The sequence below is a fragment of the Mugil cephalus genome, chromosome 8 (genome assembly GCF_022458985.1).
Source record: "Mugil cephalus isolate CIBA_MC_2020 chromosome 8, CIBA_Mcephalus_1.1, whole genome shotgun sequence".
In the NCBI taxonomy this organism is placed as follows: domain Eukaryota; kingdom Metazoa; phylum Chordata; class Actinopteri; order Mugiliformes; family Mugilidae; genus Mugil; species Mugil cephalus.
The window spans coordinates 155,001-169,218 of NC_061777.1; the positions used below are offsets into that span (position 1 = coordinate 155,001).

At 45.4% G+C, this 14,218-nt stretch overlaps 3 protein-coding genes across 3 annotated transcripts; 1 reads left to right on the plus strand and 2 right to left on the minus strand.

Moving 5' to 3' along the window:
• Positions 1–7,524: 7,524 nt before the first annotated feature.
• gstt2 (glutathione S-transferase theta 2) lies at positions 7,525–10,652 on the minus strand. Its single transcript, XM_047591177.1, has 5 exons — positions 10,222–10,652; positions 9,692–9,779; positions 9,098–9,248; positions 8,128–8,304; positions 7,525–7,712 (listed from the first exon to the last, which is right to left on the minus strand). The coding sequence occupies exons 1-5, from the start codon at positions 10,343–10,345 to the stop codon at positions 7,566–7,568; spliced, it is 687 nt and encodes a 228-aa protein (XP_047447133.1). The 5' UTR covers positions 10,346–10,652; the 3' UTR covers positions 7,525–7,565.
• A 298-nt stretch (positions 10,653–10,950) lies between these two features.
• LOC125011813 (inactive phospholipid phosphatase 7-like) lies at positions 10,951–13,812 on the minus strand. Its single transcript, XM_047591176.1, has 5 exons — positions 13,693–13,812; positions 12,413–12,603; positions 11,941–12,260; positions 11,510–11,691; positions 10,951–11,358 (listed from the first exon to the last, which is right to left on the minus strand). Exons 2-5 carry the CDS (start codon positions 12,595–12,597, stop codon positions 11,152–11,154), a joined length of 894 nt encoding a protein of 297 aa, XP_047447132.1. The 5' UTR covers positions 12,598–12,603; positions 13,693–13,812; the 3' UTR covers positions 10,951–11,151.
• Positions 13,770–14,204, plus strand: LOC125011815 (putative uncharacterized protein BRD3OS). Its single transcript, XM_047591179.1, has one exon. The coding sequence runs from the start codon at positions 13,770–13,772 to the stop codon at positions 14,067–14,069; it is 300 nt and encodes a 99-aa protein (XP_047447135.1). The 3' UTR covers positions 14,070–14,204.
• Positions 14,205–14,218: the final 14 nt, after the last annotated feature.

Sequence of the window (14,218 nt, forward strand, 5' to 3'; positions counted from 1 at the left end):
GTTTCTAATGTGATGATGTTGATTTTAATTGGTTTGAAAGTCTCGCTCATCCAGACTGGAAACACAGAAACCAGTTCTCTTTGTTGTGGTGTATGCCCACCTGCTCCTTACTCTGAGTTTTAGCTGAATTCTCTGAGTTTCTCTGTGATTTAGTGCTTAGAACAGATAAAGTCATTATAGTAGGTGACTTTAACATCCATGTTGATGTTGGCAGTGACAGTCTTAGCTCTTCATTTATGTCATTATTAGACTCAATTGGCTTTTCTCAGAATGTAACTGGTTCAACTCACTGTTTCAATCACACCTTAGATCTTGTACTAACTTATGGCCTAGAAACTGAAGGTCTAACCGTATATTCTCACAACCCTCTATTGTCCCATCATTCTCTGTAACATTTGAATTTACTATAAGTAATTACACAGAAATTAGAAAGACATTTCGTTATGGTCGACACTTATCTGATGATGCTGTGACTAGATATAAGGAATTAATACCTTCAGTATTTACCTCAGTGCCTTATGTTAGTGATGTGGATGTCAGCAACCACAATCTAACTCCATCACAAATAGATTATTTTGTTGACAGCACGACAGCATCACTTAGTACAACTTTAAATCTAGTTGCTCCTCTTAAAAAGAAGGTGGTAAATGGAAGGAGGGAAGCTCCATGGTATAATTCACAGTGGAACAGTTCAAAGCAGGAAAGAATTTGTCATTCCACTAGTTCTGAAGAAGCTCACATAGCCTGGAAAAATAGTTTAACAACTTATAAAAAACTCTCCGTAAGATTGGAACAGCGTATTATTCTTCATTAACAGAAGAAAACAAGAACAACCCCAGATTTCTTTCAGCTGTAGCCAGGCTGACAAAGAGTCACAGCTCTGTTGAGCATCTATTCCTTCAGCCCTCAGCAGTAATGACTTCATGAGCTTCTTCTCTGATAAAATTGTTGCATTCGAGATAAAATTCATAGCACCTTTCCATCTGTCAAAGATGTAAGTACAGTGGCATTAGAAACCTCTGTAGGACCGAGTCAGTATTTGGATTCTTTCTCCCTAATTGATCTTCCTGAGCTCACTTCAGTTATTACAGCATCTAAACCATCAACTTGTCTTCTAGACCCCATCCGAACTAAGTTGCTCCAGGAGGTTTATCCGTTAATTAATACCTCCATATTAAATCAGATAAACTTATCTTTATTAACAGGATATGTGCCCCAGTCTTTTAAAACTGCTGTAATTAAACCATTACTTAAAAAACCCACTCTTGACCCAGATGTTTTAGCAACTATAGGCCAATTTCCAACCTTCTTTTATCTCTAAAGTTTTGGAAAGGGTTGTTGTCAATCAGTTGGTTGATCATTTAAACAGGAATGGTTTGTTTGAAGAGTTTCAGTCAGGTTTTAGAGCTCATCATAGCACAGAAACAGCTCTGGTTAAAGTTACCAATGATCTCCTCATGGCTTCAGACGATGGACTTGTCTCTATACTTGTCCTGCTAGATCTCAGTGCTGCATTTGACACTATTGATCACAATATTCTACTACAGAGACTTGAAAGTGTGATCAATATTACAGGAACTGCACTAGACTGGTTTGAATCATATCTGTCAGACAGATTCCAGTTTGTCCATATAAACAACAACTCTTCTATATAAACCAAAGTAAGCTATGGAGTTCCTCAGGGTTCTGTGCTAGGACCAATATTATTCACATTATACATGCTTCCCTTAGGCAATATTATTAGAAAGTACGGCATAAACTTCCATTGCTACGCAGATGATACCCAGCTATATTTATCCATGAAACCAGATGAAACTAATCAGCTGGTTAAACTCCAAGCGCCTTAAAGAAATAAAGGCCTGGATGACCTGTAATTTTCTACTTTTAAACTCAGACAAAACAGAAGTTATTGTATTTGGCTCTAAACATGTCAGAGATTCATTATCTAATCACCTGCTTTTGTTGGATGGCGTTACCTTGGCCTCCAGTGCTACTGTGAAAAACCTTGGTGTTATATTTGACCAGGATATGTCCTTTAATTCTCACATAAAGCAGGTGACCAGGACTGTTTTCTTTCACCTTCGTAATATCATCAACATTAGGAACATCCTTTCTCAGAGTGATGCAGAAAAACTAGTTCATGCATTTGTGTCTTCCAGGCTGGATTATTGTAACTCGTTACTGTCTGGCTCCAAATACTCTTTAAAAAGCCTCCAACTGATTCAAAACGCTGCAGCAAGAGCACTGACAGGAATTAGCAAGAGAGATCATATTACTCCAGTATTAGCTTCTCTTCATTGGCTCCTTTAAAATCTAGAATTGAGTTTAAAATCCTCCTCCTTACATACAAGGCCCTGAAAGGCCGAGCTCCATCATATCTGAAAGACCTCATAGAACCAGACTGTCCCAACAGATCACTACCATCTCTAAGTGCAGGTCTGCTTGTGGTTCCTACAGGTTCTGCTTGTGGTTCCTACAGGTTCTAAAAGAAGAACGGGAGGTTCACTGAAAAAAATGAAAGAAGGAGGGTTGTTCAATTTACAAGTATGAATTTTGTATATGCTACAAAATTCATTTTATTTCTCTCTAAAACATGATTCAGTCTTAAAAAGGCATTTAAATATAGAGGAATTTAAAACCTTCACGTCTCCATCATTTGAAGAAGAAAGGAAAAAGTTATGTTTTATCAGGTGGAAGTTGAAAAGCTCCTGGACAGAAAACGGCTGCTGAAAACCTTCAGTCTACGATACATGGATTTGAGCTGCTCAGGACACATAAAGGTAAGAAAACACTTGTGAAACATGAGCCAGAGTTTGATGTAACATGTGTGTCTGGGTGCTGGAGTAGTGGTGAGTATCACTGTTGCTTTTGTTGGTTTACTGGATGTGTTTAAACAAGAATGAATAAATGATTCTCAGCATGATGATGTTATTATTTTCAAAGATATCGTAATGATAATTTCTGTGAATCCGACTGTCTTTAAGGTTTTAATGATCATTTTTTGTTGAAACTATTTTGTGTTTCTAATCAGTCTCAGGACAACACAAAATAATTTAATGGCACCACAAACTACACCTTCTAAAATGGCTTTTTATTATTTTCAATAGTTACTAAACTATATTACTGATTTATTGATTTCTGGATTGGACTGCATTGGTTTAGGATTATTTGGTGCCCTAATAAAGATTTGCTCCGTTTCTGTAGGATGTGTCGGTGAGTTGAACTTCATCTGTTTGTCTCTCTTTCTCTAGTGAATGTCGTCTAAAAGGTGTTTCTGTTGCTGTGCAAAGTAGGTCTGAATTACTTCACCATTATAGACACACTTACTGCACATTTAAGACATGCAATGGTTCAATAATCCATCAGAGTAGAGTGGTTTCCATACAAGACACTCAGACACCTAAAGAGTCTGTTTCCATCTGTCACTTATGTGCATGCAAACATTTAGCCAATGAAAGGGAGTTTTTTGTTCATATCAACACACATTTGAAGAAAAATGAAAATGTTTGTTGCATGTTTGTTTGTTGGCTTTGTTTTAAAACGAGTATTTATGGAACCGTTAAGTCTCATAAGAGTCGCAGACACATTATCTGATGAAAGTCAGGACGAGGTGAGTGTTAGAGGAAGCTCCTGATCCTTCACAGCATCAACACAACAAACGTCCAAGTGCATTAAACAGCAGCTTTACTGAAGCTGGAAGACTGAGTCCAGGTGTCCAGGTAAACACAGCGTCAGTCACAGTATCTAGTGTCGTGACATGAATCCTTAAGCTTCACAACATACAGGTTGATGAGCAGTAACAGAAATCACCGCAGCAGTTTGCTCGTCTAACTCCGCCCACATCACACCTGATTATAAACTGTTTATAAGGAAAGATTCTGGGTTGTGGAGCCAGAGACCAACACACTTAATCATAAAAGAAACACGTTTGAAACCTTTGCAGCAGGTTTTAAATAATAAGGCCTTTGTTGAAAGGATCAGTGAAAATCATAGAGGACAGTGAAGCATTGAACTTGACCCATCTCTTGAATTCAGGTTCCACTGAAGATGGTTTGTGTTTTAAAGCAAACAAATTCTTAATGCTGCAGAGTTAAACATATCACTGCGTTTCTATGTGGATGGTTTTAAGACTTTCTCCAGGATCCTCTAGGAAAAAACAAAAGCTTTGTGGAGTTTACTGGATATTATATAACCTGCCACTCGTCTTTATCTTCTGTTTATCTCAGCGCTTTGCAGAAGTAGTGATGTAAAAACATATGGTTTTAAATCAGTCCTTAACCGTCTTCATCATCTAACGTCCTTCAGGATCACGGTGTGTTCGTCTCTGAGAGGAACAGGACTGGTCCAGTCGCTGGTGATGACGCTTGTTGCTTCTGCAGAGCAAAGACTTGTGATTTCAGGAGTCAGTGTGTTGCTACCGGTGCTTCCAGCCTCAGAACTACAGAGGATCATGATGCAGAACATGTAAAATCACCTTGTGAGAAAGATGCACGTTGCTTTGCAGTTAAGAGAAAGTGCTTTTTTACCAAAACTCTTTCTCATTTTCATGTTGTCTCTGGTTTTTCCGCCTGATGTTGCTCATGATGTGTTTGAGGCTTTGTGCTGTTGAGCTGCTTGTTATTAATAATATCAAAGAAGTTATTTACATTAGATGAACTAAATGAAGCTAAACTGACTTTGCCCTATTAGTGGTTCACATATTGTACCAGAGTCACTAAACTATCGGTGGCAACGCTCTGAAGCTTCTCCGTTGTCCCAGATGATTTAACATGGCTCCTGTTCATGGATTAAAGATATTGTGCAGGTAGTTGTTGCTCGTGTGAACACACATGAATCCATTTCAGACCGTGAAAGCAAAACTGTTGATCACAGACAGAGATAAGAAATGTTTTCTAGTGTCAGACTTCTACCAAACACCAGCATTTAGAACCACTCACAGGTGATGAGGTGTTTGGCCTCTAGTCACAGTTTGGACAATGTGATCTGAAGCCAAACATAGTTTCTTTAAGAACATTGTGAGAATGTTCCAGTGACTTTGGCTTCAAAACATCAAATAATCACATTTCACATAAACTCACGGTCTGATGGTAAATCCTGGATGTATCTACTGAGGCTAGAAAGCTAAAGTAGCGTAGCACATCTGAAGCTAACAAAGCATCGAGCTGTGGGAGAACCAGAGTTCTGTGAAATGATTCAGGTGTGTAATAAATGAGACGTTGTTCCTGGTTCTCTGAACACAGACATGTCAGTGACTCGTCCTCCGGCTTCTTCCACCGTCATGTGATCAGTCACATGGTTCCTTAAAAAGCCATAAATCATAAAAGGCTGATTAATAGTAGATATATTTTCAGTCCAAAGTAATTGCTCTTTTTTATATGATATGTTAATGTTTCTGTTAATCATCACGTCTGTTTTCTCCACAGTCAGACTGTATTTATATGTTTTGTTTGTTAGTTTCTCTAAAACCTTTATAAATCATACTGGACTATTTCATACTGAGCTTTGTAGCTTCTCATTTGTATCCAGCTCTGTCTGGTTTTCAGGATGAACTTAAAGCTGATGGATTTTATCAGGTAATATAAAATCTGGGCAAGTTACAAAATGAGAGTGGGACTAGAATCAACTATAAGTAAAGAAAATGAGAAACGTGACATCATGTTGCATCAGTTAGTGTATTGACACAATTTAAATACTGTAATTAACGTAAAACAACAAGCATTGATCTTTATTTCCTTCTTCTCACAGACTGAGACATAGAACGATGAATCTCCAGCTCGTCTCTGAGTCGTCCTGAAAAACAGGAGCCGTGACTTTCTGTTAGTGTGTGATCTGTGGATGGAAAACTACCGCGCTCAGATAAGAAAGACTGGACGTCCTGACGCGACAATAAATACACTGCAGCACGAGCCAGAGGGCGAAGCTCTGCTTAAAAGTATCATCGTGACATATGTGCAACTATGTGCAACCGATGTCCATAAGTTTTTATGTAAATCCAAAAGAGTTTTTTTTCAGTGTAGAGCCTCCAGCTCCCAGGTTCCTCTCAGGTAGAACCAGGGTCAGGTTTGGGTTCTGGAGGCTGAATATCTGACCTGTGGAGTTCTAAGCTACATCTGCTGCCGTGGCCTCATCAACCAGCCCAGTCTTCATGGTCTGGAGTCTGTGTATCAGACCTGTGGAGCTCCATAAACTACATCTGTCCCAGTCTTCATGTCCTCCTCCAGGTGTCCACTCCTACCTAGATGAACTATTCACCAACCTGCCCATGATTCCTGTTATACTCACAAACTGTCACAGATCATCAGCTATGTGTTATATTACTAGATCCTACATGTTTCCTTCAGCTTTATGTTTGAAGTTAGTTTATCTTGTTTCTCCTGTTCTTCTTCTCTCTCTATCTTCTCTGGTTCACGGCTGGAGACAATTTGTATTTTTATTGACGCTATAAAAATAAAACTGAATTAAAGTGAAGTGTCTGAATCAGCTCTGACGTTTTAATGTGATAAATACATGTTTACATTAGTTTAAGGACCAGGAACCAGATATGAGACCAGAACCAGGAACCAGATATGAGACCAGGAACCAGATATGAGACCAGAACCAGGAACCAGACATGAGACCAGGAACCAGGAACCAGATATGAGACCAGAACCAGACATGAGACCAGAACCAGATATGAGACCAGGAACCAGACATGAGACCAGAACCAGGAACCAGACATGAGACCAGGAACCAGGAACCAGATATGAGACCAGAACCAGACATGAGACCAGAACCAGATATGAGACCAGGAACCAGATATGAGACCAGAACCAGACATGAGACCAGAACCAGATATGAGACCAGGAACCAGATATGAGACCAGAACCAGACATGAGACCAGGAACCAGGAACCAGATATGAGACCAGGAACCAGATATGAGACCAGAACCAGACATGAGACCAGGAACCAGGAACCAGATATGAGACCAGGAACCAGATATGAGACCAGGAACCAGATATGAGACCAGAACCAGGAACCAGATATGAAACATTCATTGATCTGGATTTAACTCAGGAACATTAGAAACATTCTTTTTGTTCCTCCAATAAATCTAGAGTTGAACTATAGATGATTATTTTTCACAAACACAAAAATATCTTCAATAACCTAAATGCAAAGTGTCTTTTCCTTTATTGGAGCCTCAGACGTGTGATGATTAACAGCGACATCGACTCTGACTTCAGATAAATCAACAACAGAAGTAGAAATGAATATTAACGTGTTATTCAGAAAAGACACGTTTGTCCCTTAATGTTACAAACTTAACTATTTAGGTCACACACTGTAAAATTTAGTTTTATGGTCTTTGAATTTGAAATATCAAAATTTGCTAAAGAAAACACAACTTTATCAAATCAGAAATAAACAGTGAGAAGAGACGTTTAAAGTGTGAAGTCATGAGTTTATTGGATCCTGCTCCGTCGTCTGGATCAAGGTGAAGGTGGAGTCCTCTGGCCCCGCCCCCTCACATCCTGGCCCCGCCCCTCACAGCCTGACCCCGCCCCTCACAGCCTGGCCCCGCCCCTCACAGCCTGGCGCGGCGTCGGTCCCTGAGAGCGAACAGGACGGCGTGAGCTCGGTCGAAGGATTCGCCCACGGCCGCTTGGACCCGACTCCTCCACCTCTGCAGCTGAGGACGGTTCTTCAGGACGTCCCTGTCCCCCCCCAGAGGCTGCGGAGACACGCGGAGACACGCTGAGACACGCTGAGACACGCGGAGACACGCTGAGACACGCTGAGACACGCGGAGACACGCGGAGACACGCTTACACGGTACTAATACTACAGTAGTAACACTACTACACAACTACTACACGGTACTAATACTACACGGTACTAATACTACAGTAGTAACACTACTACACAACTACTACACGGTACTAATACTACACGGTACTACTACTACAAGGTACTAATACTACAGTAGTAACACTACTACAAGGTACTAACACTACTACACAACTACTACACGGTACTAATACTACAAGGTACTAATACTACTACAAGGTACTAATACTGCTACACGGTTCTAGTACTAACACTACTACAGTACTAATACTGCAGTACTAGTACTAATACTGCAGTACCTGCGTGAGCTCGCACGCTGCCAGCAGGTCGGCCAGCGTGATGTCATCGCCGCACAGGAACGGGCGCCTCCTCAGGAACATGGACTCCAGCTTCTCCAGAGTCTCATCCAGCTCAGACAGAGCCCGGACCAGACGCCCCCGATCCACTGCAGAACCGGTCTGAGCCGGAACCAGGACCTGGAGCCGGAGACAGAGAGTGTGTGTGTGAGTGTGTGTGAGTGTGTGTGTGTGTGTGTGTGTGTGTGTGTGTGTGTTACTGTGTTAGTGTGAGTGTGTGTGTTACTGTGTTAGTGTGAGTGTGTGTGTTACTGTGTGTGTGTGTGTGTGAGTGTGTGTGTGTGTGAGTGTGTGTGTGAGTGTGTGTGTGTGTGTGTGTGTGTCACTGTGTGTGTGTGTGAGTGTGTGTGTGAGTGTTACTGTGTGTGTGTGTGTGTGTGAGTGTGTGTGTGTGTTACTGTGAGTGTGTGTGTGTGTGTGAGTGTGTGTGAGTGTTACTGTGTGTGTGTGAGTGTGAGTGTGTGTGTGAGTGTGTGTGTGAGTGTGTGTGTGAGTGTGTGTGTGTGTGTGTGTGTGTACTGTGTGTGTGAGTGTAGTGTGTTATGTGAGTGTTGTGAGTGTGTGTGTGTGTGAGTGTGTGTGTGAGTGTGTGTGTGTGTGTGTGTGTGTGTGTGTGTGTGTGTGTGTGTGAGTGTTACTGTGTGTGTGTGTGTGTGTGTGAGTGTGTGTGTGTGTTACTGTGAGTGTGTGTGTGTGTGTGAGTGTGTGTGAGTGTTACTGTGTGTGTGAGTGTTACTGTGTGTGTGAGTGTGTGTGAGTGTGTGTGAGTGTGTGTGTGTGTGTGTGTGTGTGTGTGTGTGTTAGTGTGTGTGTGTGTGTGTGTGTGTGTGTGTGTGTGTGTTACTGTGTGTGTGTGTGTGTGAGTGTGTGTGTGTGTGAGTGTGTGTGTGTGTGTGAGTGTGTGTGTGTGTACCTCCAGTATAAACACTGCAGCAGCGTGGGGGCGTGTGTGTGTGTGGTGCCAGGCCGTGTACTCGTCCACTCTGGCCCGTCGCTCTGGTTGCCGTGGATACCAGTGCTCCGGGACATCGTACCTGGTGCACAGGTACTTCAAGATGGCGTCACTGAGACAGAGACACGGGGACGAGACGTCAGCAACATCCTGCACAGTGTGTTAGTGTGTGTGTTACTGTGTGTGTGTTACTGTGTGTTACTGTGTGTGTGTTACTGTGTGTGTGTTACTGTGTGTGTGTTACTGTGTGTTACTGTGTGTTACTGTGTGTGTGTTACTGTGTGTGTGTTACTGTGTATTACTGTGTGTGTGTTACTGTGTGTTACTGTGTGTTAGTGTGTGTTATCATGTATTATTGTGTGTTATTGTGTGTGTGTGTGTTACTGTGTGTGTGTGTGTGTGTGTGTTACTGCGTGTGTTATTGTGTGTTATTGTGTTATTGTGTGTTATGATGTGTTAGTGTGTGTTATTGTGTGTTATTGTGTGTGTTAGTTTGTGTTATTGTGTGTGTTAGTTTGTGTTATTGTGTGTGTTATTGTGTTACAGTGTGTGTACCTCTCTGTGAGGACGAAGTCGTTTTCCACCATAACAGGAACTTTCTGCATCGGGTTTAACTTGGTGAACTCTGGAGTCCTGTTCTCTCCTGCAAACACACAAACACACACACACAAACACACAAACACACAAACACAAACACACAAACACAACGTCATCAATGACAAAACTACACTAAACAACACAAAATAAACCAACACAGACTCAGAAAAGAACTGACAAGGTCAAAAAACCAAGAACTAAAAGAAGCACTGAGGAAGGAAGGAAGGAAGGAAGGAAGGAAGGAAGGAAGGAAGGAAGGAAGGAAGGAAGGAAGGATCCATTCCGCAGATTCAGCCTGAAGAATAAAACCTTTCACCTTGTTACAGTTTTCATAGATCAGATCAGAGGAAGCGAAGCCATGTGGGTCAAAGTTCACAACCCAGATCACTTTTCACACTGTCCGATACATTACAAGGTTTATCGGTTACTAGTCCGGTCCGGGATCCGGTCCTGGGTCCGGTCCTGGGTCCGGTCCAGGGTCTGCTCACCTCTCCTCAGAGCCACGGTCCGGACCCGGTGCGGTATCTTGCAGGAGTTCAGCAGGATGTGCACCGCCCTGCAGGGCTGCGACAGGAGGTCCAGGTAAACCTCCACCAGCTGACGCGTTGCCATGGCGACGGAACCGTTTGCCTCCGTTAAACCCGTGAAATAAACTAAAGAATAAACGATCCGGTAAAAACAGCTGCGGAGCTCGGCCCGTGTTTTTCCGCTGTGTTCACGGCTCTAGCTGCTCTAGTCCGCCCCCGCAGGCCGCTCCGCGCACTGCACCTGCACCAAAGTCCATTCAGATTCTGATGACTTTAAGGTTAAGATAAGATAAGATGATTTCATTCGTCACACGCTCAGTGAAGCAAGAAACAGAAATAATTCTGGTAAAAAGTATAGACGTATAACTGAGATAACCGAGTTATCTATCTCTATAACTGAGGAAAATAAAATAAAATAAATATAGTGTGAAATGAAACATGAACTTAAAGGTGGCAGCTCGTGTTTACATAAAATATTCATAATTTAAAGCAACTGTGTGAATAATGTGCAGGATTGTTTTAGGATTAAGAAACCGTCTGGACCGGTCTGGACCAGAACTTGTGCTGGGAAGAGGCCTTTTCTTTGAGTCACTGAACCAGTGACATCACTGTGACATCACTGTGACATCATCAGCCGAGTGTTACCGTGGTAACGTGTCTGATCCGTCCTTAGAGAAGTCACAGCACAAATGAACCTGTAGAAACATTTTATTGGACAAAAGCAGCTGAAGAATTTAAACAAAGCTACGCTAATGTTAGCATTCACATCCTGAGGAACACGGTAAGACTTGAAACACAACCGGTCCAGACTGGACCAGTTTGAACCAGCCTAGACGGGTTCTGAGGGGTCCTAGCTCAGCGGGGACCAGCCTAGACGGGTTCTGAGGGGTCCTAGCTCAGCGGGGACCAGCGCAGGGTGCCGATGGAGATAAGTGTCTGGCAGGAAGCCGAGTCCAACCACACAGACTCCACCAGACTGAAGTGCAGGAACCCGAGAGCGAGTCCACATCCTACGTCAGACAGGTGATGTTTACCCAGCAGAACCCGGGAGAAGGCCACCAGGGGGGTCCACAGGTAGACCAGGATCCTCAGGGGCACCTGGAGGACACACGGGGCGGTTACAGTTGGAACAGGGTCTAGTTGTGGTTCTAGACCAGAGTCCGGCTCTGACACTCGACACTAAGAACTAAAACTCCTCAGGGGCCGGGTCTAGGTTCTGATTGTGGTTCTGGTCCACATCTGGACTCACCGCCAGGACCAGGTGCCTCAGGAGGAACATGGACAACATGGCGGCTCTGCTGGCGTGGGCTGCTGGGAAAGAGGACGTATCCATGGCAACGTAGTCCAGGAAGCCGGGGGGGATGTCCCAGGGTCCTCGGCGTCTCACCAGCTTCTGTATCCCAGCAACTGTCATCAGGTCCAGGATCAGCGCTGGAGGACAGGGACAGAGACAGAAGGGTGAGACAGAGGGACAGAGACAGAGGGGTGAGACAGAGGGACAGAGACGGAGAGGGACAGGGGGGTGAGACAGAGGGACAGAGACGGAGGGGTGAGACAGGGGGGTGAGACAGAGGGACAGAGACGGAGAGGGACAGGGGGACAGAGACAGAGGGGTGAGACAGAGGGACAGAGACGGAGAGGGACAGAGACAGAGAGGGACAGGGGGACAGGCCGTCTCACCCAGCAGCAGGTTGACGAGGACTTCTTGTCCCTCCAGGGTGCAGCTCCTCCAGAGACAGATGAGTGTCCCACAGATCCAGGGGAGGACATGTCCCGTGAGGTCCAGCAGGGCCACGATGGAGCGTAGCGGCGCCCCGGAGCCGTGGGGGGGCCCCACGCAGACCCCCAGACGCCTGGACAGACTGAGGTCGATGGCGAGCAGCGAGCTGAGGGCCACGCCCCTGAGGGACGGGTTCAGCTGCATGCAGTCCTGGTCCGGCCAGCGGGACTCCTTCAGACCACCGTCCCCCCCACCAGCCTCGGAGGACTCTCTGGGTCCCCTGAGGACAGAGGACAAAACCAGGACTCAGAGGTCTGCTTCTCAATAATTTAAACATTTAAGGTTCTGGTCTAATTCTGGATCAGGGTTTGGTCTGGACCAGGATCTAGTTCTGGCTCGGTCTGAAAGCCCCCCCCCCCCCCCCCCCCTTACCTCCCCCCCGTCTCCTCCTGTTGACTCTGCTGCCTGAACCCAGATCTCCTCGGACCTCCTCCCCGGCCCTCACCCACCACCCGCTCCCTGCGGGGGGGCTGGTTCAGGGACATGAACTCGGGCCGGTTCAGAACATTGTTCCGGTCTCTGGTCCGGGACCTGGTCTGGGTCTGGCTGCCGGGCATGACGGACTGGGACAGAGACGGAGGCTCTATAAATACATCGGCTGGCCTCCTCCTGCTGTCAGCTGTTGGGGGGGGGGATCTTTAAAGGAACAGAATTAAAGATGGCCGACAGACGGCCAGTTGCCCTTTAAGGGGTGTGGGCGGAGCCTTTCTCCACCTTTAAGGGGTGTGGGCGGAGCCTATATTCACCTTTAAGGAGTGTGGGCGGAGCCTGTCTGCACCTTTCAGGGATGTGGGCGGAGCCTGTCTGCACCTTTAAGGAGTGTGGGCGGAGCCTGTCTGCACCTTTAAGGGGTGTGGGCGGAGCCTGTCTGCACCTTTAGGGAGGAGTCTACTCTGGTCTGATTGCTGCTTGAACCTCCTCGGTCTGGTTCACGCTGTTAAACCTCCACCCAAACACTAGGTGGAGCTGCGTCTTTTTACCAGTCAGGTTCATTTTTGTTTCAACAGATTTCAACCAAAGCCTGAATAATGCTAGGGGCTATGCTAACGCTAGGGGCTGGTTCTGGTTCGGCTCAGGACATTAGTCTGGACCGGTTCTGCTGTTTCTGTCCCGCATCGTTAGCCTGATAGCATAACTGGCTAAGTTATATTTGGACGTTTTCGGAAAACAAGAAAAAAAACATATTTTTAGCAGCACACTGGTTCACAACTGTAACGGTCTAAGAATAATTTATGTGAATATGCTAATAGGCTAATAGCATCCCACAGCGGAACCGTTCCTCTCGGTTTCTTTGTTCCCAACCGGACCGGACCACGGGCGCACCGTTGCTATTGGTTACATCTTCAGACAATCCGGGCTAACGATGCTAGCGACACTGACATCAGACAAACCGTTAGAGTGTTTTTTTGTTTGTTTGTTTGTTTGTTTTAACCTACGGCCACAGTGACGTCGCGCCGGGGCAACCGTTAGCCGCTAGCCGCTAGCCGTTATCCGCTAGCCACTAGCCGCTAGCCGTTATCCGTTATCCGTTATCCGCTAGCCGCTAGCCGTTATCCGCTCAGACTTCGGTAGATTAACGGGGACACGAGGACGAGACGGTGAGTTGAGACAAAGACAGTAAAGACAGATCTCAGATCTCGTGGTTGTCTCACCTTGTCTCCTGGTTCTGTCTCAGGTGTCTCTGTTGGACAGAGTCTGTCCTGTTGGTCCTCAGCATGACTCCAGCACTATGTCCGGCTGTGACCCAGCTGTAGCGGAGCCTGGTCCGGAGCCTGGTCCGGGTCCAGCCCGTCCCCTCTTGGCATCCAAGGCCCTGTCTGAGTCCTATGTCCGTCTCCGGTACCGTGACACGTCCCTATTGATCTGGCAGCAGAACCAGGACCAGCTGGAGGCGGCGCCGCCCTCCACCTACCTGAGCCGCAGCCACTCCGCCTGGTACAGCAGCTACGGGAACCAGGAGGTCCTGGTCCGGGACAGGAGGACCTGGGGGGGCACCCAGGACCGATCCCGGATCTGCACCGTCATGTGACCAGGACCCTCCCCACTAAACTAAGAACTAAACCAGATTCACCTGGACTAGAGGTCTGAGGATCCTGGTCCAGAGGCTTTGTGGGAAATGTAGTGTTTGTGTGTAAATAAAATCTGTTGAGCTGTTTGATCAGTTCTCAGCCTCCTGAA

Excerpts from the sequence above, each read along its gene's own strand:
- gstt2 (XM_047591177.1), bottom strand. The coding sequence starts at position 10,345 with ATGGCAACGCGTCAGCTGGTGGAGGTTTACCTGGACCTCCTGTCGCAG. Across the intron at positions 9,780-10,221 it reads GACCGTGGCTCTGAGGAGAG|GAGAGAACAGGACTCCAGAG; the intron begins GTGAGCAGACCC and ends GTGTGTTTGCAG. Across the intron at positions 7,713-8,127 it reads CAGCGTGCGAGCTCACGCAG|CCTCTGGGGGGGGACAGGGA; the intron begins GTACTGCAGTAT and ends GTGTCTCCGCAG.
- LOC125011813 (XM_047591176.1), bottom strand. The coding sequence starts at position 12,597 with ATGCCCGGCAGCCAGACCCAGACCAGGTCCCGGACCAGAGACCGGAAC. Across the intron at positions 12,261-12,412 it reads CAGGAGGAGACGGGGGGGAG|GGGACCCAGAGAGTCCTCCG; the intron begins GTAAGGGGGGGG and ends CTCTGTCCTCAG. Across the intron at positions 11,359-11,509 it reads TGAGGCACCTGGTCCTGGCG|GTGCCCCTGAGGATCCTGGT; the intron begins GTGAGTCCAGAT and ends TGTGTCCTCCAG.
- LOC125011815 (XM_047591179.1), top strand. The coding sequence starts at position 13,770 with ATGTCCGGCTGTGACCCAGCTGTAGCGGAGCCTGGTCCGGAGCCTGGT.